Source organism: Nuphar pumila, chromosome 2, assembly GCF_984573655.1.
Source record: "Nuphar pumila chromosome 2, dmNupPumi1.hap1.1, whole genome shotgun sequence".
Classification (NCBI taxonomy): domain Eukaryota; kingdom Viridiplantae; phylum Streptophyta; class Magnoliopsida; order Nymphaeales; family Nymphaeaceae; genus Nuphar; species Nuphar pumila.
In genome coordinates, this window is record NC_143250.1 from 128,883,198 (window position 1) to 128,909,145 (window position 25,948).

Genomic DNA, 25,948 nt, shown 5'->3' on the forward strand with positions numbered 1-25,948 from the left:
AATTAGACAATACCGCAAAAGGGATAGACAATATAGATCCTAGAATTAAGTGGTGGGCACTGAAAGGAGCTAAACAAGGAATGTTTGTAGAGTAGGTAGTTAAGGAAGTTGATTGGTGTCTCGAGAAGGATTCAGAATCAATGTGGAATAAGATAACGGGTGGCATGAGAAAGGTGGCTAAGGAGGTATTGGGTGAGTCTAAAGGCGGTGCACTGCTCGTTAAGGATACATCGTGGTGGAACGAGGATGTCAAATTAGCTATTAAGGTTAAAAAAGAGTGTTATAGAAATTTAAGTAAGAGTCGTCATAATGAGAATTTGGAGAAGTATATGATAGTAAAGAAGCTAAAAAAGTAGTTCGAAACGCGAGGGATAAGGTATATAAGGAGGTTTATGACAAGTTGGATACCAAAGAGGGTGAGAAGGATATTTATAGGCTTGTAAAGATGAGAGATAGAAAATTGAGGGATCTGAGTATGGTTAGATGTATTAAAGATGAAATGCAAAGGGTTTTAGTCAAAGATGAGGAGATTAAGGAGAGATGAAAAGATTATTTTGATAAACTATTTAATGAAAGTCATGCTCAGGATCTTGGAGACTTCTTCATTCCTTTTCATGAGATGAATCGTGACTTCATGCGCAAGATTCAAAAGAAAGAAATTGCAGAGGCTTTGAAGAAAATGAAATCAAGAAGGGCAGTTGGCCCAGATGGTATACCTATCGAGGCTTGGAAATGCTTGGGAGAGAAATGTTTAGAATGGTTGACAAATCTTTTTAACAAGATTTGACATACAAATACGATGCCTAATGAGTGGAGGAAGAGTACTTTGGTGCCTCTATATAAGAATAAGGGTGATATACAAGATTGCACAAACTATCGTGGTATAAAATTCATGAGTCATACTATGAAACTTTGGGAGAGGGTGATTGAGTATAGGTTGAGAAATGTTGTCATGATATCGGAGAATCAATTTGGTTTTATGCCTGGAAGATCAACTATGGAAGCTATACATCTTCTTAGACAACTTATTGAGAGATATAGAGAGAAGAACAAAGATTTGCATATGGTTTTTATTGATTTGGAGAAGGCACACGATAGAGTACCTAGGGATGTTCTCTAGTGGACAATGATGAAGAAAGGTGTTTATCTCAAGTACATTAGTATAATTAAAGATATATACGAAGGAGTAGTAACCAATGTCCGCACTTGTGGATGGGTGACAACCAATTTTCCTATAACGGCTGGGTTACATCATGGATCTGCATTATGCCCTTTCCTATTTGATATAGTGATGGATGAGCTTACGAGATTAATTCAAGAAAATGTGCCGTGGTGTATGTTGTTTGCTGATGATATTGTTTTGATTCATGAGTCTAGAGCTAGGGTTAATGCTAAGTTAGAATTATGGAGACAGACATTGAAGGCAAGAGGTTTTAAGTTGAGTAAGAGTAAGACAAAATATATGGAATGTCGGTTTAGTAAGCAACGAAGTAGTGATGGGAGTGTAGTGAAGCTTGGTGAGCAAGAAATATCGGTGGATGATTGTTTCAAATATTTGGGATCTATCGTTCAAAAGTATGGGGAAATTGTTGGAGATGTAAATCATAGGATAAAGGTTGGGTGGATGAAATGGAAAAGTGCAACTGGAGTGTTGTGCGATCGTAGAATGCCATTGCGGTTGAAGGAAAAGTTTTATTGTACGACAATTAGGGCCGCTTTACTATATGGTACGGAATGTTGAGTTGCCAAGAGATATCATATTAAAAAAATGAGTGTGGTTGAGATGTGTCTGCTTAAATGGATGTGTGGAAATACAATAAAAGATAAGATTCGAAACGAGGAGATACGTAAGAAGGTAGGCGTTGCATCGTTTGAAAATAAGATGAGAGAGAATCGTTTACAGTTGTTTGGACATATTCGGCGAAGGCCTAATGATGCTCGAGTTAGAAGGATGGAAAATTGAGAAAATATATTAGTTAAAAGAGGTCGGGGTAGGCCTAAGAAGACTTGGATGAAGATGATTGGAAAGGATATGAATGCTTTGAACCTCACCGAGGACATGGCATTGGATAAAAATGATTGGAGGAGAAGGATTCATGTGGAAGACCCATAATGATTTTCTTTTTTGGTTCATATCGCCGACCCCAATTGTTTTGGGATGAAGGCATAGTTGTTGTTGTTGTTGTTTCAACATAGAGTTGACTAGCTAATAGAGCTGTTGGAACATTCCAACAACTATATTTATACCTGTTGGAATAGTCCAACAGCTCTATTGATGCCTCTTGTGTATAAATAAGGGTGAACCTGCTCTTGTTCTTTACTTTCTTAAGCATTTCTCTTTTAATAATATCCTATACTTTTACGTTTTTTGTTTGGCCTCTAAGTGGCGTATTTGATTGTAATCTTGTATTGACCCATAAAAGGTCTTTATGCTATTTGTTATTGTGTTTTTGTAAGCCCATAAGGGACACTCTCTTGTGTTACTTTGCCTATTTCAGTACAGTCATTACCCGATACTCTGCTTCAGTAGTGAAAAATGACATCTTCTGTTGCTTCTTGCACCTCTAAGATACGAGGGAATCTATAAAAAATACACAATATCCTGTCGTAGAAATATGATCATTCGGATTGCTTCTCCAATTAGAATCCGTATGAGCAATTAAATTTAAACAAGAAGAAGATTAGAAAATCAATTCTTTAATTAAAGTGCCCTTAATGGCTTTAGCGATCCGCATGACTACACTCATGTGAACTGAAGTGGGTGCATGCTGAAACTGGCTGATGCTATATACTGCATGTATTATGTCAGGTTGAGTGATGGACAAGTACGTAAGATATCCAATCAGCTCTTTGTAAGGCGTGGGATCCTCTCAGAGAGTTCCATCATGGGCCTGAAAAGAAGTCGTTATTGGGTCTTGGACCCAACTTCTGTATTTACAGGACCCGACCCGATCCATGTACTGAACCGGGTCAATGTCCAATTATTATGTAATGTAATTTAAGTTATTGTTAGAGGGTATTTTCGTACCCTAAAATCTTGTATTCAATATATTAATACATTGATAGACGCAGACTCTGTCTCTGACGTCTTTTCTTCCTGCAGCCCCTTCTTTCGTTATTTTGTTCTTTCTTTTCCTACACAGCTGAACGTGAAGACTTCCTTTTCTAATATGGTATCAGAGCAGCGTGACTTCTGGGTGTAAAGAGTTGTCTCGGCTTCACTCTGTCAACGTGAAAACTTCTGGGTGTAAAGAGCTCTCGGCTTCACTCTGTCAACGTGAAAAGTCGATTTTCTCTCCTACAGGTTATTCTCCTTTTCTTTTCTGTCAAGTTAACGATTCTTCCTCCTTTTCATTCCACAGTTCCTCCTCTCTTTTCTATCTTCCATCGCAGATCTGAATCGTATTCAGTCTGCTGTTACCTATTGGATTCTGTTTCCAACTATCTTCCTATTTTTCTTTTCTGTTAAGTTAACGATTCCTATTCTTTCACGCGATTTGCCTAATCACGTGAACCTGACCCTTCTTCTCTCGTTTTACTTTCTAACTCTTCACGTGATTTGCTCAGGCACGTGAATCTTTCCCCTGTATCACGCAAAAGCCGAGCTTCCCTGTTTATTCTTTATACCTGCTGGTTATTTCAGATCTGGTTATTTCAGATATGTCCCTTCTCGTTTCTTCTGTCCACACGAGTTCTTCATTATTTGCCTCCATATCTACTGTGTGCCTTACACAATTCTGAAATAGTATATACGATCATCCTTTTATTTTTTTATCTGAATATTATTTCATTCCTTGTGAAACCTTTATTCTCTGTCATAACTTTCTTTCATATCTCTGTGCTGATTTCTATCATAATCTACTTTCCCCTCAAATGGATTCCCCCCTTCCGCAGTCCGGTCTCTCCTCCAACTTTCTTGGTCAACTAGTCTCTGAAAAACTGAATAATTCCAACTTCTTAACCTGGAAAAGACAGATTGTTCCGTTCATAAGAAGTCAGGACTTCTCTGGTCATCTGGATGGATCGGTTTCACCTCCTCCAGAGTTCACTTCACAGGAAAAGATGGACGATAATGGGGCCCAATCTACTGTTCTTCTCAAGAATCCAGAATATGTTGGATGAAAAATGATCAATCGTTAGTGGCATACATCGCTTCAACCCTCTCATAAGAGGTTCTTGTAACCATTCCTGATGATTGTTCGGCCAAAGAATTGTGGGACAAGCTAGTTCAGACCTATTCGCAGATCTCTGAGGCGAGAATCATGTTTCTCAAGCGAGAATTTCAAATGTTGAAGAAAGATTCCATGTCTATTATGGAATACCTGAACAAAATGAAAGGCATCACAGATCAGCTGGCTATTGTGGGGTGTCTCGTCAGTGAAAAAGATAAGGTACAACAAACTTTGAGTGGGTTGGGGCCAAATTATCATGCTATGACGACCACTTTATTATGTTTACCAGAACTTCCAAAATTTGAAGACCTTCGTGCCAAACTATTGCAATATGAAATGACTCTGAAAGGATCTTCTGAAGACATTTATGGACATTCAGGAACTCAAGATGTGCTGGCCACAGGAATGACTTATGGTAGAGGTAGAGGAAATTTCTTTCGAAGAAGGGGAGGCCACGGGAGAAATACTTTTGGCGGTCGTGGTATTCTTCCAACGCCCAATATACAAGGACAAAGGCCCATTCCCACCTGTTTTTTATGTAACAAGAAAGGGCATATTAAAGCAAATTGTTGGTTCAACCCTCAAAACAAGGGAAAAGCATCACAAGCAGAAGCTAGGAGGGATGGAGAAGTAAAAGAGTTGTTGTTGGCAGCCTTGGCAGACTTGAATATGAAGCAAAATGATAAAGGCACTTGGTACGTCGACTCCGGAGCAGCGACTCATGTCACGGGTGATGCGGGTAAACTTTTGAATCTCTCTCCTTATGTTGGTAAGAATAGCATAGTCACGGGAGACGGTTCTCATCATTCTATCTCACACATTGGAAATGCCATTATACCCATGTCCAAGTCCTCTCTTAAACTTCCAAATGTTATTCATGCTCCTAATATTCAGAAGAACATTGTTTCTGTCTCAAAACTTGTTGATGATGTTAATGCTTCAGTTGAATTTACTCCCTCTTTTGTTTATGTTAAGGATCTTCGCACGAGGAAGACATTCGCTGAGGGAAAAAGATTGGGCAACATGTACATCTTTCAAGAAGATCCTTCCTCTGTTCATTCTGACTACTCATCCTTGAAGCCTCATCAACATCAATTTCTCGCTCCTTCTGAGTTTGTGTTTGCCGTTTCTGAATGTAATAAGCCAAGACTTTGGCATAGTCGTCTGGGTCATTGTGGTCGTCATTTTATTGAAAAACTTGTCTCAAATAATCTCATTCCTAAGTCCAGTCTGAGTTCAGAAGTCATTGATATAAAGTGTTCTAGTTGTCATTTATGTAAGAGTCATGTTTTGCCATTCAATTTCATTAATAAGAGAGCTTCAAGGCCCTTTGAGGTCATATGTTCTGATGTCTGGGGTTCTGCCCCAATTGCTTCTCTTTCTAGCAGTAAATATTATCTCATTTTCGTTGATAGTTATTCACGTTATACTTGGATATTTTTCATGAAGCACAAATCAGAAGTTTTTGGATTGTTTCAGAAATTTCATTCCTTTGTTCAGAACCATTTCTCTACCAACATTCTCAATTTCCAGTGTGATGGAGGAGGTGAATTCGCCTCTAGTGACTTTGTTAGTTTTCTTCAACATAATGGGATAAAGAGAAGAGTGTCTTGCCCACATACACCTCAACAAAATGGGATTGCTGAGAGGAAACATCGACATATTGTTGAGAGTGGAATGAGCATGATGCACGGGAGCAATCTTCCTGTAGCACTATGGACTGAAGCCTTTCATTCCACAGTTCATGTGATAAATCGACTGCCCATGACCATTTTAGAAAATAAGTCACCATATTTTTCTCTATTTGGCATACAACCCGATTATCATGAATTACGTGTGTTTGGTTCTATTTGCTATGTTCACATTGACAACTCATTGAGACATAAGTTTCAAGACAAAGCCTTAAAATGCCGGTTTATGGGATATGCTGAAGACTACAAAGGGTATAGGTGTTATGATCCATTGAGTAAACGCGTCAAAATATCAAGAAATGTAGTTTTTGATGAATTGAATTTTGATGATCAGCTGCCTAATTCAAGTCTTCATGTTGTTAACTCAAGTCCGAGTGATGAGGTATACTACCCATGGTTAAATTCAGAACTCTTCTCCAGTGCTAAGGAAGACTGCCCAGCAGACTGCAGTCAAAAGGAGATATATGAAGAATCAGCAAATGCAACTCAAACAGAAGAGATTGTCACACAAAACTTGGAGCCAACAAGGTATAAGGGTGTTGTATACACCCGGCGAGAGAAAGAGACCTCATCCATTCCTTGTACAGATACGGATCCTTCTGATCCTGCTTCACAAATGATGGATATCAGAAGATCCTCACGGATTCGACATCCGCTTGACAGGTGGGTAAGCTATAAAAATTTTTCATTGGATTTTCAACTATTCTTGACGTCCATAAATAAAGAGGATGAGCCTCTCATGTTCTATTAAGCTGCAAGTTCTAGAAGATGGGTCAAAGCAATGAATGAAGAAATGGAAGCCTTACATGAATGTGGGACATGAGAGATTGTGCCTAGACCACTAAATAGAAATGTCGTTGGGTCAAAATGGGTATACAAGATAAAGTATAAACCAGATGGAAGCATCGAAAGGTATAAAGCTAGACTTGTAGCCAAGGGATTCACACAAGAACAAGGACAAGATTTCGATGAAACTTTCAGTCCTGTGGTTAAGATGGGAACCATTCGTATTGTGTTGAGTCTAGCCATTGAACATGGATGGACATTGAGCCAGTTAGATGTAAAAAATGCATTTTTACACCGGGATTTTAAAGAAGAAGTCTACATGGAACAACCCACTGGGTATGCAGAACGAGACGCCAAGCAGTATGTATGCAAACTAAAGAGGGCACACTATGGATTGAAACAAGCCTCTCGTTCCTGGTTCGAGAGTTTTTCACTAGAGATACAAAGGCATGGCTTTTCTCGGTCCTTTATGGATTACTCGTTATTCATTCACAATGAAGGAGATGTCACTACTCTCCTATTGATATATGTTGATGATATTGTCATCACAGGGAACTGCAAAAGTCACATTGAGGAGGTAAAGACGTTATTAAATTAGAGATTCAAAATGAAAGATTTAGGGGAGCTGCGGTATTTTCTTGGGGTGGAAGTTGATAAAAGATGTGATACACTCACACTTACTCAACACAAATACACGTTGGACATTCTCAGCAGAGCAAGCATGACAGATTGTAAGCCATTAGCAACTCCAAGTGTCATTCATCAGAAACTGAGTTCTAAAGAAGGAGATATATATGGAGATCCCACTAAGTATCGTAGCATAGTTGACATGCTACAATATCTGACTTTTACTAGACCAGATATAGTATATTCGGTTAATCAGGTGTCTCAGTTTATGCATGAACCTCATACGTCGCATATGGAGGCAGTCAAACGAATACTTCGTTATCTGAAGGGTACAATTGGTGATGGGCTGGTATATAAGAAAAGTGAATTAGATCCAGGCGGCGGCCATGAGATCATTATTTATGCTGATGCTGATTGGGCAGGTGATCCAGATGAACGACGGTCAGTATCTGGTTATTGCAGCTTCATTGGATCGAACATGGTATCTTGGAGCAGTAGAAAACAGAAGGTGGTCGCTAGATCAAGTACTGGGGCTGAATACAGGTCGATGGCAGCTGCCACTACTGAAGCCACATGGATAAGGCATCTCCTAACGGAAATGGGGGAACCTATTGCTCGATCACTGCTACTGTGTGATAATCAAAGTGCCATCAATATGTCTTTCAATCCCATTCATCATAGTCGAGCAAAGCATATTGAGATAGATCAGCATTTTATTAGGAAAAAGGTTGAAGAAAAGGAGATTGAGCCCATGTTTGTATGAACTGAAAAGTTGCTTGCTGATATTTTCACCAAAGGGCTGACAAAGGAGAGATTTTGGTTTCTGAAAGGCAAGTTGTTCATGGTCCAGGACCATGCACAACTTGAGGGAGGCTGAAAAGAAGTCGTTATTGGGTCTTGGACCCAACTTCTGTATGTACAGGACCCGACCCGATCCATGTACTGAACCGGGTCAATGTTTAGTTATTATGTAATGTAATTTAAGTTATTGTTAGAGGGTATTTTCGTACCCTAAAATCTTGTATTCAATATATTAATACATTGATAGACGCAGACTCTGGCTCTGACGTCTTTTCTTCCTGCAGCCCCTTCTTTCGTTATTTTGTTCTTTCTTTTCCTACACAGCTGAACGTGAAGACTTCCTTTTCTAATAGGGCCCTCATTTTAGCATTAATGTCTTCGAGAGCATCCACAACCTTTTCATCTGTCAATCCAGACCTAGCAACAATCTTGGATGCCAATTTCATTTATGACAAAACACACTCTCTAGGGAAATAGGCAACCTCAATACCTAAAAAATACCTTAAACAACCAAGGTTAGACATATCAATTTTTTTAAAGAATATTTTTGATAAATTCAACTCATTTTCTATCACTATCTACATATAAATGAAAAATAATGATGCTTGTTCTTTCATTCTTGACAAAAATAATGGTGCTAGTATAACAAGACATAAAACCAATATCAATTGTAACTTTGCTAAAACAATCACACCAGGCCTTGGGGGCTTGTTTAAGACCATATAAGGGTTTCTCAAGTCGAAGAACTTTACCTTCTCAATATCAAGCCCAGGTGGAGGGTCCATGTACAATTATTCACTAAGATCTCCATTAAGAAAGACATTTTTAACATCTAATTTGTAAATCACTTAGTTTTAATATAATCTACAACTATGATAGTCCTAACACTTGTCATTTTAACTATAAGTGCAAAGGTTTTTTTTGTAATCAATCTAATATTTTTTAGCAATACTCTTTGGCTACTAACCTAGCTTATAGCTTTCTAAAGTTCCACCGCTCTTGGTTTTAACCTTGAATATTCATTTACATCCTATAGTCTTCTTAGCTAAAGGAAGGTTCACAGTTTCCCATGCTTTAGCTATATGGAGGTCATCTAACTCAACCTTTATTGCTTCCATCCAATGAGGATAATCTTTGGCTTTCTTGTATGTGGATGGATCATGAAAGACATGAATAACTAATAAACAAGCTTTATACTAGGGGCCTTAGATAAACGATTCAATCTCCTAGGGTTGGTTTCATCTATTGGTTGGTTTTGCATAAACTTATCAAGTGCACGTGGACGTTTCTCATTGTTATGCTAGGAATAAATGTTAAGTTCTTGAACATCAATGATAATATCATCTTCATTTCTAGAAAGGTTTGGAAGATTATCATCATTCGCATTATCATTGCTAGAATCAATAACAATGCAATCATCATCATCATTATTCACACAAATTTCATCAATGTTAGATGATTTATTCTTTTCCTTAGGCAATAAATCAAATAAAAAGGAATCATCAATATCTTCCTTGGTCACATTTTTCTCAAATCCTTTTTCTTCAAGAAAAATAACATTTTTAGAAATATAAAATTTTTCAGTTTTTAGATCATGACATCTATAACCCTTTTGATTTTTCCTATAACCAAGAAAAATACATTCTGTAAACAAAAAAAAGTACCCTGACATGTCTAATTTCCCATTCTTTCGTAGCTTTCTTGTAGTTCAAGAGAGCATTTTCTTTCTCTTCTCCTTTAAGGATCTCTTCTTTCGTAGCTCCATCCTTTTCGGTAAAAGTCTTTGCTAGAATAGGTTGTAGTTCCAATAAGGAACCATCAACATGTTCCCACAAGCCTTTTCCAATTAAGATTCTTTTGATGGCGGTGGCCCATAAGTATAGTTAATTCCGTCAAATTTAATAGGGACCACTGTCACCACTTCTTTATCGGCCATTAAAGAGAGAAGAGAGAAAACAAAAAATATATAGAACCAAGAATAGTAGAAGGTACTTAGCTTGGCAATGCTTCACACTTCGTTTTGACGAACTCTTCCAATCTTTAAAGAATCAGCTACACGAGCATCAATCTTCAAGTGAGGCTATGGACATGCTTCTCACGGCTCTACCCAATCTTCTCGATCTCCCACGAGTCTCTTGAATGCCTCAATAACATCAATAGCACACAAAGGCTCTGATACCATGTAATGAAATACAAAAGAGATTCAAATGTCACTTATGGACATACACAATCACAATGACCACTTATGGGTCAATTACATAAACACAAAAACCACACAAATCAGCCACTTGAGGGCACACAACACACATAAAAATGTAGAATAGTATTGAGAAAATGCTCTAAGAAAAAGCTTACATAGTGTGGGGTTTCAACCCCTTTATATACACAAAGGAGTAGCCGTTGGGACCTCCCCAACAGCTCTATGGTCAAAAGACCTATAAGCCCTTTCCTATTCTAGAATTTACAATAATAAAAATAAAATAGAAAAGGGCATGTAATGACCACAATACCTATAAGCCCTTTCCTATTCTCGTAAGCTCATCCATCACTATATCAAATAGGAAAGGGCATAATGCAGATCCATGATGTAACCCAGCCGTTATAGGAAAATTGGTTGTCACCCCTCCACAAGTGCGGACATTGGTTACTACTCCTTCGTACATATCTTTAATTATACTAATGTACTTGAGATAAACACCTTTCTTCATCATTGTCCACCAGAGAACATCCCTAGGTACTCTATCGTGTGCCTTCTCCAAATCAATAAAAACCATATGCAAATCTTTGTTCTTCTCTCTATATCTCTCAATAAGTTGTCTAAGAAGATGTATAGCTTCCATAGTTGATCTTCTAGGCATAAAACCAAATTGATTCTCCGATATCATGACAATCTTCCACAACCTAGACTCAATCACCCTCTCCCAAAGTTTCATAGTATGACTCATGAGTTTTATACCACGATAGTTTGAGCAATCTTGTATATCACCCTTATTCTTATATAGAGGCACCAAAGTACTCTTCCTCCACTCATTAGGCATCTTATTTGTCCGCCAAATCTTGTTAAAAAGATTTGTCAACCATTCTAAACCTTTCTCTCCCAAGCATTTCCAAGCCTCGATAGGTATACCATCTGGGCCAACTGCCCTTCTTGATTTCATTTTCTTCAAAGCCTCTGCAATTTCTTTCTTTTGAATCTTGCGCATGAAGTCATGATTCATCTCATGAAAAGGAATTGAAAAGTCTCCAAGATCCTGAGCATGACTTTCATTAAATAGTTTATCAAAATAATCTTTCCATCTCTCCTTAATCTCCTCATCTTTGACTAAAACCCTTTGCGTTTCATCTTTGATACATCTAACCATACTCAGATCCCTCGATTTCCTATCTCTCATCTTTGCAAGCCTATAAATATCCTTCTCACCCTCTTTGGTATCCAACTTGTCATAAACCTCCTTATATACCTTATCCCTCGCGTTTCGAACTACTTTTTTATCTTCCTTCTTTGTTATCATATACTTCTCCAAATTCTCATTATCATGATTTTTACTTAGATTTCTATAACACTCTCTTTTAATCTTAATAGCTAATTTGACATCCTCGTTCCACCACGATGTATTCTTACCTAGCGGTGCACCGCCTTTAGACTCACCCAATACCTCCTTAGCCACCTTTCTCATGCCACCCGCTATCTTATTCCACATAGATTCTGAATCCTCCTCGAGACACCAATCAACTTCCTTAACTACCCGCTCTACAAACATTCCTTGTTTAGCTTCTTTCAGTGCCCACCACTTAATTCTAGGATCTATCATATGTCTATCCCTTTTGCGGTATTGTCTAATTCTAAGATCTAAAATTAAGACTCTATATTGTGTAGCTACACTTTCTCCCGGTATAACCTTACAATCGATGCAACAACCCCTATCTCTCTTTCTAAGTAGGAAAAAATCTATCTGACTCGTATTAACCCCACTTTTAAATGTTACTAGGTGAGACTCCCTCTTCCTAAACCAAGTGTTTGCTAAGATCATATCATAGGATAAACCAAAATCTAAAATCCTTTCTCCACTTTCGTTTCTTTCTCCTATACCATAGCCTCCATGGATACTCTCAAATTCATCCCTACTAATGCCTACATGCCCATTAAGGTCACCGCCGATGAAAAGCCTTTCTCCATAAGATATCCCTTGTACTACATTTCAATCTTCACAAAATTGACGCTTAATGGAATCATCTAAACCTACTTGAGGTGCATAAACACTAATAATATTAATAATATTCGTACCTAATACTAATTTAATAAGTAAAATCCTATCACCCTTTCTACGGACCTCAACTACATTATCTATAAACTCACTACTCATAACAATCCCTACTCCATTCCTATTCCTATTTATTCCTGTATACCAAATCTTATATCCCCAAGGTTCTATCACTTTTGCTTTCTCACCTACCCATTTGGTCTCTTGTAGACATAAAATATCAATCTTTCTCCTACACATAACATCTACTAACTCTACCAACTTACCAGTTAAAGATCCTATGTTCCAAGTGGCTAACCTAATTTTATGGTCTTGGACTAACTTCTTTACCCCCACCCGTCCAACAAAGTGAGGAAACCCTTGCCTATTGGACACCACACCCGGGCGCCGGTGTGACGCGTCGCTTCCGGGCGACGACCTAACAACCCTTGCCCATTTATCACTGCCTCCGGGCCTATAGAGTACAACGCGTCGCTCAGTAGGGAACACCCCAACGAAATTCTCATATTGGTTCATATTCATAGGGTATGACTAAGTTTTTATGCTGGCTGTCACAGGCCTACCGCAACCCTCCTCCTTTATCCGGGCTTGGGACCGGCAGTGTATAACTAAACAGTTATACACAGGCGGAGTTATATATATATATAATATAGATAAAAATGAACTTGATTAGGGTTAACTGAATCTTCTTTTGGATAGAAATGGACCTCAGTGTGGTTGACTTCACCTAACACAAAGGAAGATGTGTCCAAGTGTCGCACCCGCCTAGGTGTGGGTGCGACGCGGGTGCGATGCTTTGTTAAAAGAGTCCGTGTGACATAGGTCTGCAGTAACTTCAGTAAGATTGATGGCACCGATTCTGCAGCAGTGGCCACTAGGAGGACAGATGTGCGCAAGCGAGGAGGCATCAGTTGTATCAGTCTGTGATCTTCAGCATTACAGCAGCTGCCGGTCCCTGTTGATTTCGCCCTATTCAAGAATCCAAAGTGCATTAGGGTTTCACAAAGAGACACAAAAAAAGAGGAGCAACTTCATTCGAATGAGAAAGTAAGAGTTAGAACATTGAAAGGAGTCGGCCCCCTCACTCTAACTTAACAGTTCCGAAAATGCCCTTGAAACTTTGGTAAAATACAGGAAAATGAAAAAGTACATGACTGCCCCTAAAAACATTACTGTGTACCTATGAATACCAGTGAAGGAGTAGCACACAAATGGAAATACATATTATACATAACTCTTTAACACTCCCCCTCAAACCTGGGATGATGCAAGAGGTATCCTGCCAAGTTTGGAAAGAAAAGTGTTGAAATGCAAAGGAGCAAGGCTCTTAGTGAACACATCTGGAATCTGATCCTTAGGGGCTTAGAGCTCACATGCTCTAGAGCGATGACTCCATCGTCATAGCTGTCCGTGTATAGTGCAATCCACTTTTAAGCTCCAAACTTGCAGATTTGTTTTATTTTTGGTATTTAAATGTTAGCCTATTAACTGCTTGTAGTTCCCTTAAGATTAGTTATTCTGTATCAGACTGCCTATAATGGCTAAGATTAATTGTATGGAGAATTTCATTTAGGGGCCAACCTTTTGCCCCTAATTTAAAAATTGGCCCTAACGTTTCTGATTTTTCCTGATATGGACCTTTGTTTTCTGGAAACTACCAAATGGAGGCCTACCATTATTGCTACCCATTAAGTCAAGTTAGTTCTCAAGACCAATTACAATAATTGTCATCATGACCAAATGTCCAAACATTACTGTTTTCTTTCTTATTATGAAGTCATTGAATAGTTTTTAAATTCTAAAGTACAATATGAAAAACCAAAAGAAACCAAGGAACCTATTGCCCATATCAGGAATTTCAGAAAAGAAAGGCCCATATTTGAAATTAGGGGCAAAAGGTTGGCCCCTAAATAGAATTTTTCCTTATTTGTAATTAGAAAAAATTCTTTGTTTCTTGTAGTTGGCTTCTTCTGTGAATCACCTTCATAATTTCATTCTGTCTTGAAGGGCACAATTTGCAGGCTTACTTTCTAATGGTGGAAATTTTGTGGACCCCCGAGGAAAACTACTTGCTCGTTCCTTTGATCTGTTAGGTGAACTTTACCTCTTTCACAAGCTATAGTGATCTTGATCTTTAAATACTAGTCCACATAACAACTTAACAATCATACTTTTCCTTGAAGGCCTGTACACAACATTTATATTCCAGAAGCCAGATCCCAATCTTGTTCCTCCAGTTTGCACTCCGGTTTGGCAAGATGGAAGCCATATGCAGATTGAATCCTCTGATCATGGTGTTGATTCTTTTTTTGACTCAAGGAACCCAACTCAAGGTATGCTTTCTACCTTAATTGCTGGGTCAATCTATAAATATAAAATGTCTTTGTTGGTGAGGTCCGTTGAAATCACACAGAGAAAGTAGAGAGAGAGAGAGGGGTTAGGTTTAGAGGAAACTCCTCTAGAGAGGAGAGAACAAATATTCATTATCGTGCTTATAGGGTACGTACATAATAACTTTATAAACTTACTTTACACATGTTTATGTAATAAAACAAGAAGACTTCAATCACGAACCAAGGGTTCTCCAATCTTCAACGAAAGTGTTATCTCAAGGAACACACAACATCCACAAAGAGAACCACAAGGTGTTCTAAAGCAGAGTTGCCAGTCGGGGAAGCGGGAGCAAAAAGCGAAAACCCTGTAGTTGAAAGTTGATCTCTAGTGGACCCTCCAAAATCAGCATCACAAAAAGCTCTCAACTCTTTGCCAGATGAAGACGAGAAAAACATGCCATAGTGCATAGTCTCTGACATACTTGATGATCCTGAGTACAACTACCAAGTGAACTGATCTGGGAGCACTCATAAAGTGACTCACTACATGAAATGCATGAGTTATATCAGGTTTGGATATAGTCAAATATATAAGGCTTCCAACTAACTGCCTGTATACTATAGGATTCTCTAGCTCAACGCTATCAATTGTCTCTATCTTCAAGTTTGCCTCTATAGTGAAATTTACTTGTTTTAAGTCATCTGTCAATCTTGCTTTCACAACCAAATCCGTAGCATACTTATATTGGGACAAGTATAGTCCCCTAGGGGTGTAGGCTATCTCAACCCTAAGAAAATACTTCAAATGCCCCAAGTCTTTCATCTCGAATATATTGGTCAACTTCTTTTTGGTCTTTGTAGTCTTCTTTATGTCATCTCCATTGAGAACCATATCATCTACATAAAGAAGCAATGTACATTTTCCAAGAGCAAAGGAAGACGCAAATAAAGCAGGATCATGATGACTTCTTAAAACCAAGCGACTTCATTGCTGAATTGTACTTCTCAAACCAAGCTCAAAGTGCTTGTCTGAGACCATACAGAGCTCTGCGAATCCTGCACACTCTGCCTTCTGGATCTGAGTATCCTTGTGGTAATTCCATATACGCTTGTAATTTCTCATTCAAGAATGCATTCTTGACATCTAATTGCCAAAGATCCCACTGCTAACAGTGTACGAATTGTGGTCATATGAGCCACTCAACCACAAGATCAAAAGTTTCTGTAAAATCAATTCCAAAATGTTGATTGTACCCCTTAGCTACCAATCTGGCTTTATACCTCTTCACTGACCCATCTACCTTTATCTTTACCTTATACACCCATTTGCTGCCAATGATATTTTTCTTTAGAGGAGGTTTTACTAGTTCTCATACATGCATTCTTTAAGTGCATTCATTTCATCAATCATGACTCTTTGTCACTCTTCCTTTCCTGCTACCTGCCTGCGCATAGGACATAGGTGAAAGAATATGAGTGAGATGGGTTTCTTCACGCATCACCTGCACAGGAAACAGAAAGAAAGACAGAGAGAAGCCAAAGGCTGGGGCGGCAGAATAATCCTCGACCTCCAAGCCCTAATTCATATATATAAACATAAGGAATATGATATTACAATATTGCCATTAATGAAACATTATGATGCGTGCGTGTTTTGATATAACGTGCGTATGGATCTGGATCCAGATCCATACACATACTATATTTTAACACCCTCCCTCAAGTTGTACGTGGTTTTGAAGCATGTACAACTTGCTCTTCAATAGCCAAAATTGTCGTCCTGTTAACCCTTTGGTAAACAAGTCTGCCACTTGATCTTCTGTTCGAACATGACGTAGTTCTATCTCCTTCATCTCGACTTTCTGCCGTATAAAATGTTGATCAATCTCAATATGCTTCGTTTTGCTATGTTGAATAGGATTACACGCAATGTTTATTGCGCTTTGATCATCACATAGAAGAAATGATCGAATAAGTGTCTCCCCAAGGTCACTCAATAAGTGTCTAATCCATGTAGCTTCTGCCGTGCCTGCAGCCATCGACCTGTATTCAGCCTCTGTACTTGATCGTGCCACTGCCTTTTGTTTTCTGCTGCTCCAAGACACTAAATTGTGTCCAATATATACACAATATCCAGATACAGACCGTCTTTCATCTGGATCTCCTGCCCAATCTGCGTCTGTATAAGTGATGAGTTCATGCCCTTTATATAGGTTATTGTTCTTGTGATAAACAAGTCCGTCTCCTATAGTTCCTTTTAAATAGCGTAGAATGCGCTTCACAGCTTCCATATGACCTTCCGTTGGAGCATGCATAAACTGGGATACCTGATTAACAACATAAACTATATCAGGTCTAGTAAAGGTCAAATACTGCAGCATCCCCACGAGACTTCTATACGTTGTAGGGTTGACACAAAGATGGCCATTTTCAGAGCTCAGCCTTTGATGTAATATACTGGGAGTACTGACTGGTTTGCAATTCGTCATCCCGGCTCTTTCCAGAAGATTAAGAGTGTATTTTTGTTGCATGAGTGTCAATGTGTCCTGTTGTCTGTCAACTTCCACACCAAGGAAGTACCTCAACTCCCCTAAATCTTTCATCTTGAAAGTTTTCATTAAAAATCGCTTCACGTCTTGCACATGGTTATCTGAACTCCCAGTGATCACAATGTCATCAACATATATAAGAAGTATAACGATGTCTGTCTTTTGATAAATAAAGAGCGAGTGATCTAGAGAGCATCTTCTAAAACCATAGCCTTGGATTTGCATAGAGAAACTTTCAAACCAAGAACGAGACGCCTGTTTCAACCCATACAGAGATTTCCTTAGTTTGCACACCCAGGCAGTAGGGTCCTTCTCAGCATATCCAGGTGGTTGCTCCATATATACTTCCTCCTTTAAAGTTTCATGCAAGAATGCATTTTTAACATCCATTTGGCTAAGCCTCCATCCTCGATCGACTGCTAGGGATATGATGACACGAATTGTACCCATTTTGACTACCGGACTAAAGGTCTCATCGTAATCTTCACCATATTGTTGTGTGAACCCTCGAGCAACAAGTCGTGCCTTATATCGGTCAATACTACCTTCAGGTTTATACTTTGTTTTATAAACCCATTTTGAACCAACAACATTCTTTCCTTCCGGTCAAGGTACTATTTCCCAAGTCTGGCACTCATGAAGTGCTTCCATTTCTTCATTCATAGCTTCAGTCCAATGACGGGATTGAAGGGCTTGATTAAAACAGGTGGGTTCCTCCTGTTTTGTGAGTTGAGACATAAACAACTGGAAGTCAAGGGAAAAGGTCTCATAACTCACCCATCGTTGAATAGGATGCCTAATGCGTGATAACCTTTGAGCCAGATCATTGACAATGCTTTCCACATTCCTCGGCCCTGTATTTTTGTCCCTCCTCGTGTATATCTGTCCAGAAAAATGTTCTACTAGAGGTGGCTCAACTGAAGATGGTTCAACATGCATCTGTGAGTCATCCAACTCTCTACTCAAGCCGAAGGAAGGACAATTCGCCTGCCATGATTCTCCTGTATTAGCAACAAGATCTGCGCTCATCCATGGATCATATACCTCTAATTCTCGAGATGGCAACTCATCGGAGTCATTGATCTGAAAATTTTGTTCATCAAAAACAACATTCCTGGAGGTCCTAATACATTTTGTAGTAGGGTCATAACATCGATAGCCTTTGTATTCATCCGCATACCCAACAAATCTGCACTTAGCGGCCTTGTTCTGAAACTTATTTCACAGTGATGAATCAATATGTACGTAACATACACAACCAAAGACACGCAGCTCATCATAAGAGGGATGTTGCCCAAATAAAGTATAATAGGGAGATTTCCGATCCAGAAGTGTCATAGGAAGACGATTTATGACATAAACAGATGTGTGAAAAACTTCTGTCCAGAGACTAACGGGTACATTGCTATCATGTAACATGCTCATCGCACTCTCGACAATATGCCTGTGTTTCCTCTCCGCAACCCCATTTTGTTGAGGGGTATGAGGGCAAGAAACCTGTCGGCTTATTCCTTTATCCCGAAGAAATGCAATAAACTCGTTCGATGAATATTCTCCTCCACCATCACATTGTAAATGCACAATATCACAAGAAAACTTGGTTTTGACCATCGAATGAAATTCCCGAAATATTTGAAAAACTTCATTCTTATGTTTCAAGAAGTATATCCAAGTATAACGGGAATAAGAATCAACAAAGATAACATAGTAACGACTGCCAGAAAGAGAAGGAATAGGTGCAGGTCCCCAAACATCGGAATAAATAATCTCAAATGGCCTTGAAGCTCTTTTATTAATGATATGAAACAGAAGAACATGACTTTTGCAGAGTTCACATGAGGAACATTTATTACTTTCTAAAAATGAAGATAAACTAGACTCTAAAAGAAGACCATCAGATACAAGATTTTCAACAAAAACCCCGACTACAATGTCCCAAGCGACTGTGCCAAATGTCTGGCTTATTACAATGATATGATGAATTAAAAACTTTCAATGAAGGGAAAAACAAAGGCTCTGAAGGTGAAGACACTGAAGAATGCTTGGATGACTTCAACTGGAGAACTGGGACTGAAGACGAAGACACTGAGGGAATCTCCTTGAAGACGTACATGTTCCCTTGCCGCTCCCCATTAGCGAACGTCTCCTTCGTTCGTAGATCCTTAACATAAACAGAAGAGGGAGTAAATTCGACGAAAGAATTCATATCATCAACAAGTTTAGCCACAGAGACAATGTTCTTTTTAATATTAGGGGCAAGGAGGACATCAGACAAATGAAGTGAGGACTTTGACATAGGAATATGTGCACTGCCAGTATGAGTAATGGAGTGAGAGGTTCCATCTTTCGTAACTATACCACCTTTTTCAAAATAAGGCAATAAGTGAGATAACTTACCTGCATTACCCGTGACATGAGTGGCAGCACCAGAATCAACGTAGCACTCGCCTTGCTCATTTTGCTTGATCGTCATCTGTGACAATGCTGATAACAAAAGTTGTTGCACATTTGTAGATGGCGCTTTCATGTCCACAGTAGAAGTTTTATTTTCAATTTTGTTTATTGTTCCTCTGTTCTGCAGGTTAAACCAACAATCAACTTTCACATGTCCTCTTTTGTTACATAAGAAACAAGTGGGCACTCTCCTCTGATTCCCTGCATTAGAGACACCTGAAATATTAGGTGTAGGTAAGATACCACGTCCTCCCTGTCCAAAGAGACCTCGGCCTCTGCCCCCTTAATGCCCTGCATTCCCTCGTCCAAAACCTACAGAAGTCCCCATAGCCAAAACTGAATGAGAACGAGCTGATTTATTTCCTTCTGCCCTTTGTTTCATAATCATCTCATGTTGGAGAAGTTTTGCTTGAAGATCGTCAAAATTGGGCAAGTGAGGAAGACATGTCAAAGCTGTGGTAAACATGTCGAAATCAGGGCCCAACCCATTAAGGAGTTGTTGTACTTTGTCTTTATCTGAAATAGCACTCCCAATAACAGCCAATTGGTCAGTAATACTCTTCAAGCGGCCTATGTATTCCATAACTGTCATGGAGCCTTTCTTTAAACTTTGAAACTCATTCTTTAAATACATAACTCGGGCTTCTGATATCTGAGAGTATGTCTGAGAGAGCTTACTCCATAAATCTGCCGCAGTGCAATCATCTGAAAGAGTAGCCAACACTTCTTGAGAGAGTGTTGACGTAATATACGCAACCAAAGATTGATCTCGTTTTCTCCAAGTGGTATATTCCGGATTCTTAATAGATTTGGTAAATGCATCACCCCTTTCATCCTTGGTTTCCTGCAAAATAAGTCGTGGTGGTACAGGAATGGAGCCATCCAGATGTTCATCGAGATCCTGACTCCGGATAAACGGAAGTATTTGTCTCTTCTATGTTAAGAAATTAGAATGAGTAAGTTTTTCTGTAACAAGCTGATTTAAAAAACTTGCAGAGGGACCCGATGACGAGTATGAATCCATATTAATGGCAACAATGAATAGGCGAACAAAAAGGATTGAAGAAAGCAAACTAAGTTGAGATCACTTAATCAATCAGCAGTGCTGCAGTAAGAATATGTACTTGTGCAACCAATACTTTGAAAGGGAATTCCTCTTTTTTTTTTTTTTTGAGAACGAGAATGTAATCTGTTACAGTCTGCCTATAGGCGTTTCACAGAAAACTCTGATTTCACTGCTGATTAAAAAAGGATGGAAAACATCAAGACTTGGGAAAATATTAACGCACGTTAAGTGCAGTTGGGGATAAAAGAATTGATATGGAAGAAGGAGATACAGTCAGATGATGACGTTGAAGATTTTAGAAGAAGTCGATGCCAGCATATACTTAGGAAAATATTAACGCACGCCAAGATAGAACACAGTAAGTGCAGTTGGGGATAAAAGAAGTGATATCAAAAGAGGAGATACAATCAGATGATGATATTGAAGAAGAAGAAGGAGATGACCTCACGGCTGAAGGATGTTGAAGACGATGTTGAAGAAGAAAGAACAGGAGTCTTCACGAGTCTTAAGAAAGAGGGAAGAGACGCAGCCGAAGACTTGACAGACGATGTTGAAGAAGAAAGAACAGGATGTCTTCACGGCTGAAGGAGTCTCACGGCTGAAGGATGTTGAAGACGATGTTGAAGAAGAAAGAACAGGATGTCTTCACGGCTGAAGGAGTCTTCACGCAGCCTAAGAACAGGATCTCGTTGAATGGGTGGCTGGTAGGGTTCCACAGCTACGGCTTTGATACCATGAAAGAATATGAGTGAGATGGGTTTTTTCACGCATCACCTGCACAGGAAACAAAAAGAAAGACAGAGAGAAGCCAAAGGCTGGGGCGGCAGAATAATCCTCGACCTCCAAGCCCTAATTCATATATATAAACATAAGGAATATGATATTACAATATTGCCATTAATGAAACATTATGATGCGTGCGTGTTTTGATATAACGTGCGTATGGATCTGGATCCAGATCCATACGCATACTATATTTTAACATTAGGCTCAACATAGGAATGGATTAAGGCTAAGAAAGCATGATGATGAGGAGCAAAAGACTCATAGGATACAAAACGAGACGAAAGTATTGAAGGTCTAGAACTTTTACGTGCTTGAGAAGACGCGGAAGAAGAAGATGGTAACTCTGAGTTTTGTTGTTGTCTCAGATCAATTGTCGTAGGTTTGGAATCAAGATTGGCCTATTCACTTCCCTGCTCTTCCACTTAATAAAAAAATGGAATTTCAATCACATTCACGTCTCCTTGAGTAGGTCTGACCAAACCTATCTTTTCTAACCAGAATTTGCTCCCCTTGACTCTCATTCTCTTTCTTCTACCTTCCATTTTTTCAAAGGGAACAAAAAAGGACAAGTCAGTCTCATTTTCTAACTTTTCTCCATACTGACTAAAGTATAGCATATTCTTCTGAAAAACATGAAATACCCACTCTCTTTTCAATCGAATCATAGCACTTGTATCCTTTTCGACCCTCAACAAAACCAAGAAAGCAACATTTAACAACTTTAGGAGATAACTTGTCTCTATATCTGTCAGCTAGCAAAACAAAACATACACAACCAAACACCTGCAACATATCTTAGTTTGGAACCTTTCCATACATTTTCTAAAGGAGGATATGCCTTTAAATATTCCAGAAGGCATGTGATTTATCTTATAAATGCTGAGTTGAACTGCATCTTTCCAAAGCACTTTGAGTACTTCTCCACCAAACAAAAGAGTTGTTGTTTCAAAGATATGCTTGCTTTTCCTCTCAGCTACACCATTTTGCTCAAGAGTGTAAGGACAAGACTTTTGGTGAACCACTCCTCTCTTGCAGGAATTTTTCAAACACATAGCTAACATATTCACCATTAGAGTTCGTACACAAAGTTTTAATCTTGGCTGCAAATTGATTTTCAACCATGGCACAAAAGCTCTTAAAAAATTCAAAAATATCACTTCTATTTTTCATAAAATATATCCATGTAAACCTTATACAATCATCTATGAAAGTCACAAAATAGGATGATCTTTTTTTTGACACAATAGTAAAAAGGCCCCATACATTTGAGTGTACCAAATAAAAAAGGACTTTTTGATTCTCTATCACTAGACTTGAATGGCAAGGCATGACTTTTAGCTAATCTACAGTTCACACAATCTTTAACATGATTTGACACAACTAGTTTGGATTTTTCAAAACTTTCTGAGGACACTAAACTTTGCAATCTAGAGCTGAAAATATGCCCGTTTCTGGTGCCACAAAACAGACTCATCCAAAATTAAAGCTCCACATCCAATTCCAACTTTCTTTTGCTCCCTCATATTAATACAATCCAGACAATACAAATTTTATTGTCTATGGCCAATCCCAATCTTTTTCCCTGACAACTGATCTTGTACAATACAACCAACATACGAGAAGATAACATTACAGTTAAGATTGGTAATTTGACCCACAAAAATAAGATTCATAGCAAGGGATGAAACATGATAAACTTGAGAAAGATTGAATTTACTATTAGGATAAGAATCATAAGTAATTGAACCTACTTTGGAAATAGATATAGACGAACCATCTACACTACGAAAGATGCCACTGTAGGGACGACATTCAAAAAGTTAGACTTATGAGGTGCCATATGGCATGAAACCCTAGAGTCTATCAGACAACCAGAGGAAGTACCTAAGATACCTGAGAAAGCAGAACCAGAAAAGGAGGCAGGAGTGGTAGAGAAAGAAGGGTCAATGACTGACTGAGTAAGAAGCTGCAGTTGCTGGATTTGATGTTGAACATGTTCCAAACTCTGAAGCTGCTCACTACCCATTAGTTCACTACCAATTAATGAAGAACCAACTGATTGTTCATCCTTGGGCATTACACCCTCACCCTCACCCTCAGTGGAAGCTGCATATGCATCACCTTTCTTTTTCTTAAGAATGGGATAATATTTTTTCATATGACCAAAGCCCTTGCAATATTGACATTGAACCTCTGAGACCTATGTCACAGGGATTTGGCTAGCAGGGTGTCACACCCGCGTCGACGCGACGCGACGCGGGTGCGGCCAACGCACCCAAGGTCATTTTGGTCCAATTTTCGGGCTTAAAAAAATTGCCAAGAATTTTTTTTTTGCCTATATGTCAAGGATTCTCCAACTAGGTGCTGCACCCGTGTCGCACCCGCACCCGATGCGGTCAACCTGACCCTGGGTGCAGTCAACGTACATAGGGTCATTTATGTCCAACTTTTGGACTTTATATATATATATATATATAATTTTTTATATAATTTTTTATATTTTTGCCACACCCCCGCACCCAGGTTTTTTGAAAGTGCCGCACCCCCGCACCCATGTGACATAGTCTGAGACAATAATTTTTCATATGACCAAAACCCTTGCAATAGTGACACTGAAAATAACTAAGGTCACCTCTTCCACCAAATCCCATCTCTCCTCGTCCTTTAGACCTACCTCCACCTCTTTCATTCAACTTCACTGGAATAATTTGAATTCTCTTTTTCTTCATAGTTCACACAACCCCCAACTACACAATATTATGTTGTTGCACTGAAGAACTACAACTAACCAAGGTCCAAGATAGAGAATACAACAATACACTAACACAAATTCCAATGTGCAACAGTTATTTCCACCAAGAACCTTGCAGCAAGCAGGAATGAGTACTAAAAACAAAACAAAACCACTTTGATAGCACCCAAGCCTGACCAAATCTACACGATGTGGTTTACAAATGCATCTCTGCTGCAAAATATGTCCAACTGCAGCAGCCAAGCTAGGCTATAATAGTGTCTCTACTACTAATTTCACTACTAGAAGCATTGAAAACACTTAAACAAATACCGAAACTCAACCAAACTGTACGATATGCCTTGCAGCCACCACGAATATAGGTGTCTTGTGATAAAAATCCAGTCAAAGCAGCCAAAACAAGTGATAACAGCAAAAACACTGTTACCGCCCCCAATAGACACACCAAAATCCCAGCACAACTCCTCCAAATCACCACCTCAAACCCCAAAATCACTTGTGCAGCAGTATTACACTCAATAGGTATGACCCAACACTGTAACACAATGAATCTGAAACAAAACTGCAAAAAAAAAAGAAAATAGTTTACTACCAGTTAGAGCAACCCAAATCTTCGATAGAACTCTCCCAAAACGAAAAACAAGAGCACCAATCCACCACAACAATGTTTCTAGGTCAAAAACAACCTAGAAGCATCCAATATGGGCCTCAAATACCCACCAATTCACACAGATTGAGCAAAAACTCGAATCTGGTTACTGTTCATGCCCTTTTTTGAAAAATCAGTGAAAAATCCATATTAAATCAACCATGCCTCCAATGAAGATGATTTTTACACACAAATCATCTAAAATCATGATGTTGCCTTCAAATGTGACAAATATTAAATGTTCCTACGACTCGACCCTTCAAAAATGATGTCAGCAACCCTTCATGCAGCTTCAAAGTGAAGCCCTCCTCTGACGACCTCAGATATGCTCTGATGCCATGTTGAAATTACACAAAGAAAGTTGAGAGAGAGGTTATGTTTAGAGGAGACTCAAGAGAGGAGAGAATATATATTCATTATCGTGCTTACTCGTGAGAGAACTCAGAACTCACTTCCATATTAAAAAGGGTAGACCCCCTTTAGAATACATTAAAGAAAAGATAAAAGATAAGTATACCCCCTTCTTTATAGGGTATGTACATAATAACTTTATAAACTTACTTTACACATGTTTATACTACTTTATATTACATATACTTTCAATAAGGTCCATCATTCAAGCTCCCACTTCAAATGCTTTGTGTGCTGTTTACTTGTGATGGCACTAAGTGTAAGTCACAAGAACATAAATACATGGATAGGATGCCTAGCATTCCCAAAAGTAGTGATGCTCTGTCAGTGAAAGGGCAATGGTTCAAGAGTTTCTTTTCTCTTTTTCAATTGTTTCAAAGGTTGTTTAATGACGACTTGATGACTTATTTTGCAAGAGCACGAACTCAAAGCAACATTTTATATATATATATATTACATGGGTAAATATTGGCTACTAATGAAGGTAAGGAACTAATGAGCAGAAATCATGTCTCCTCTCCTTCCGCTTACGGCGGAAGGCGGAAAGGACCGAGGAAACGGGGCTCCGCCCCGCCTCTCCCCGTTTGGACTGGGGATGGAGGACATGAA

General features: G+C 38.9%; 1 protein-coding gene across 2 annotated transcripts in view; it reads left to right on the plus strand.

Moving 5' to 3' along the window:
- The window catches only part of LOC149847083 (S-adenosyl-L-methionine-dependent methyltransferases superfamily protein), a 164,680-nt gene that overhangs the window by 106,618 nt on the left and 32,114 nt on the right, over window positions 1-25,948 (plus strand). For both annotated transcript variants that reach the window (XM_089996802.1, XM_089996803.1), the window contains 2 exons: window positions 14,347-14,432; window positions 14,523-14,672. In XM_089996802.1, the coding sequence (XP_089852928.1) occupies window positions 14,347-14,432; window positions 14,523-14,672 (236 nt within the window). The remainder of the gene's footprint in view (window positions 1-14,346; window positions 14,433-14,522; window positions 14,673-25,948) is intronic.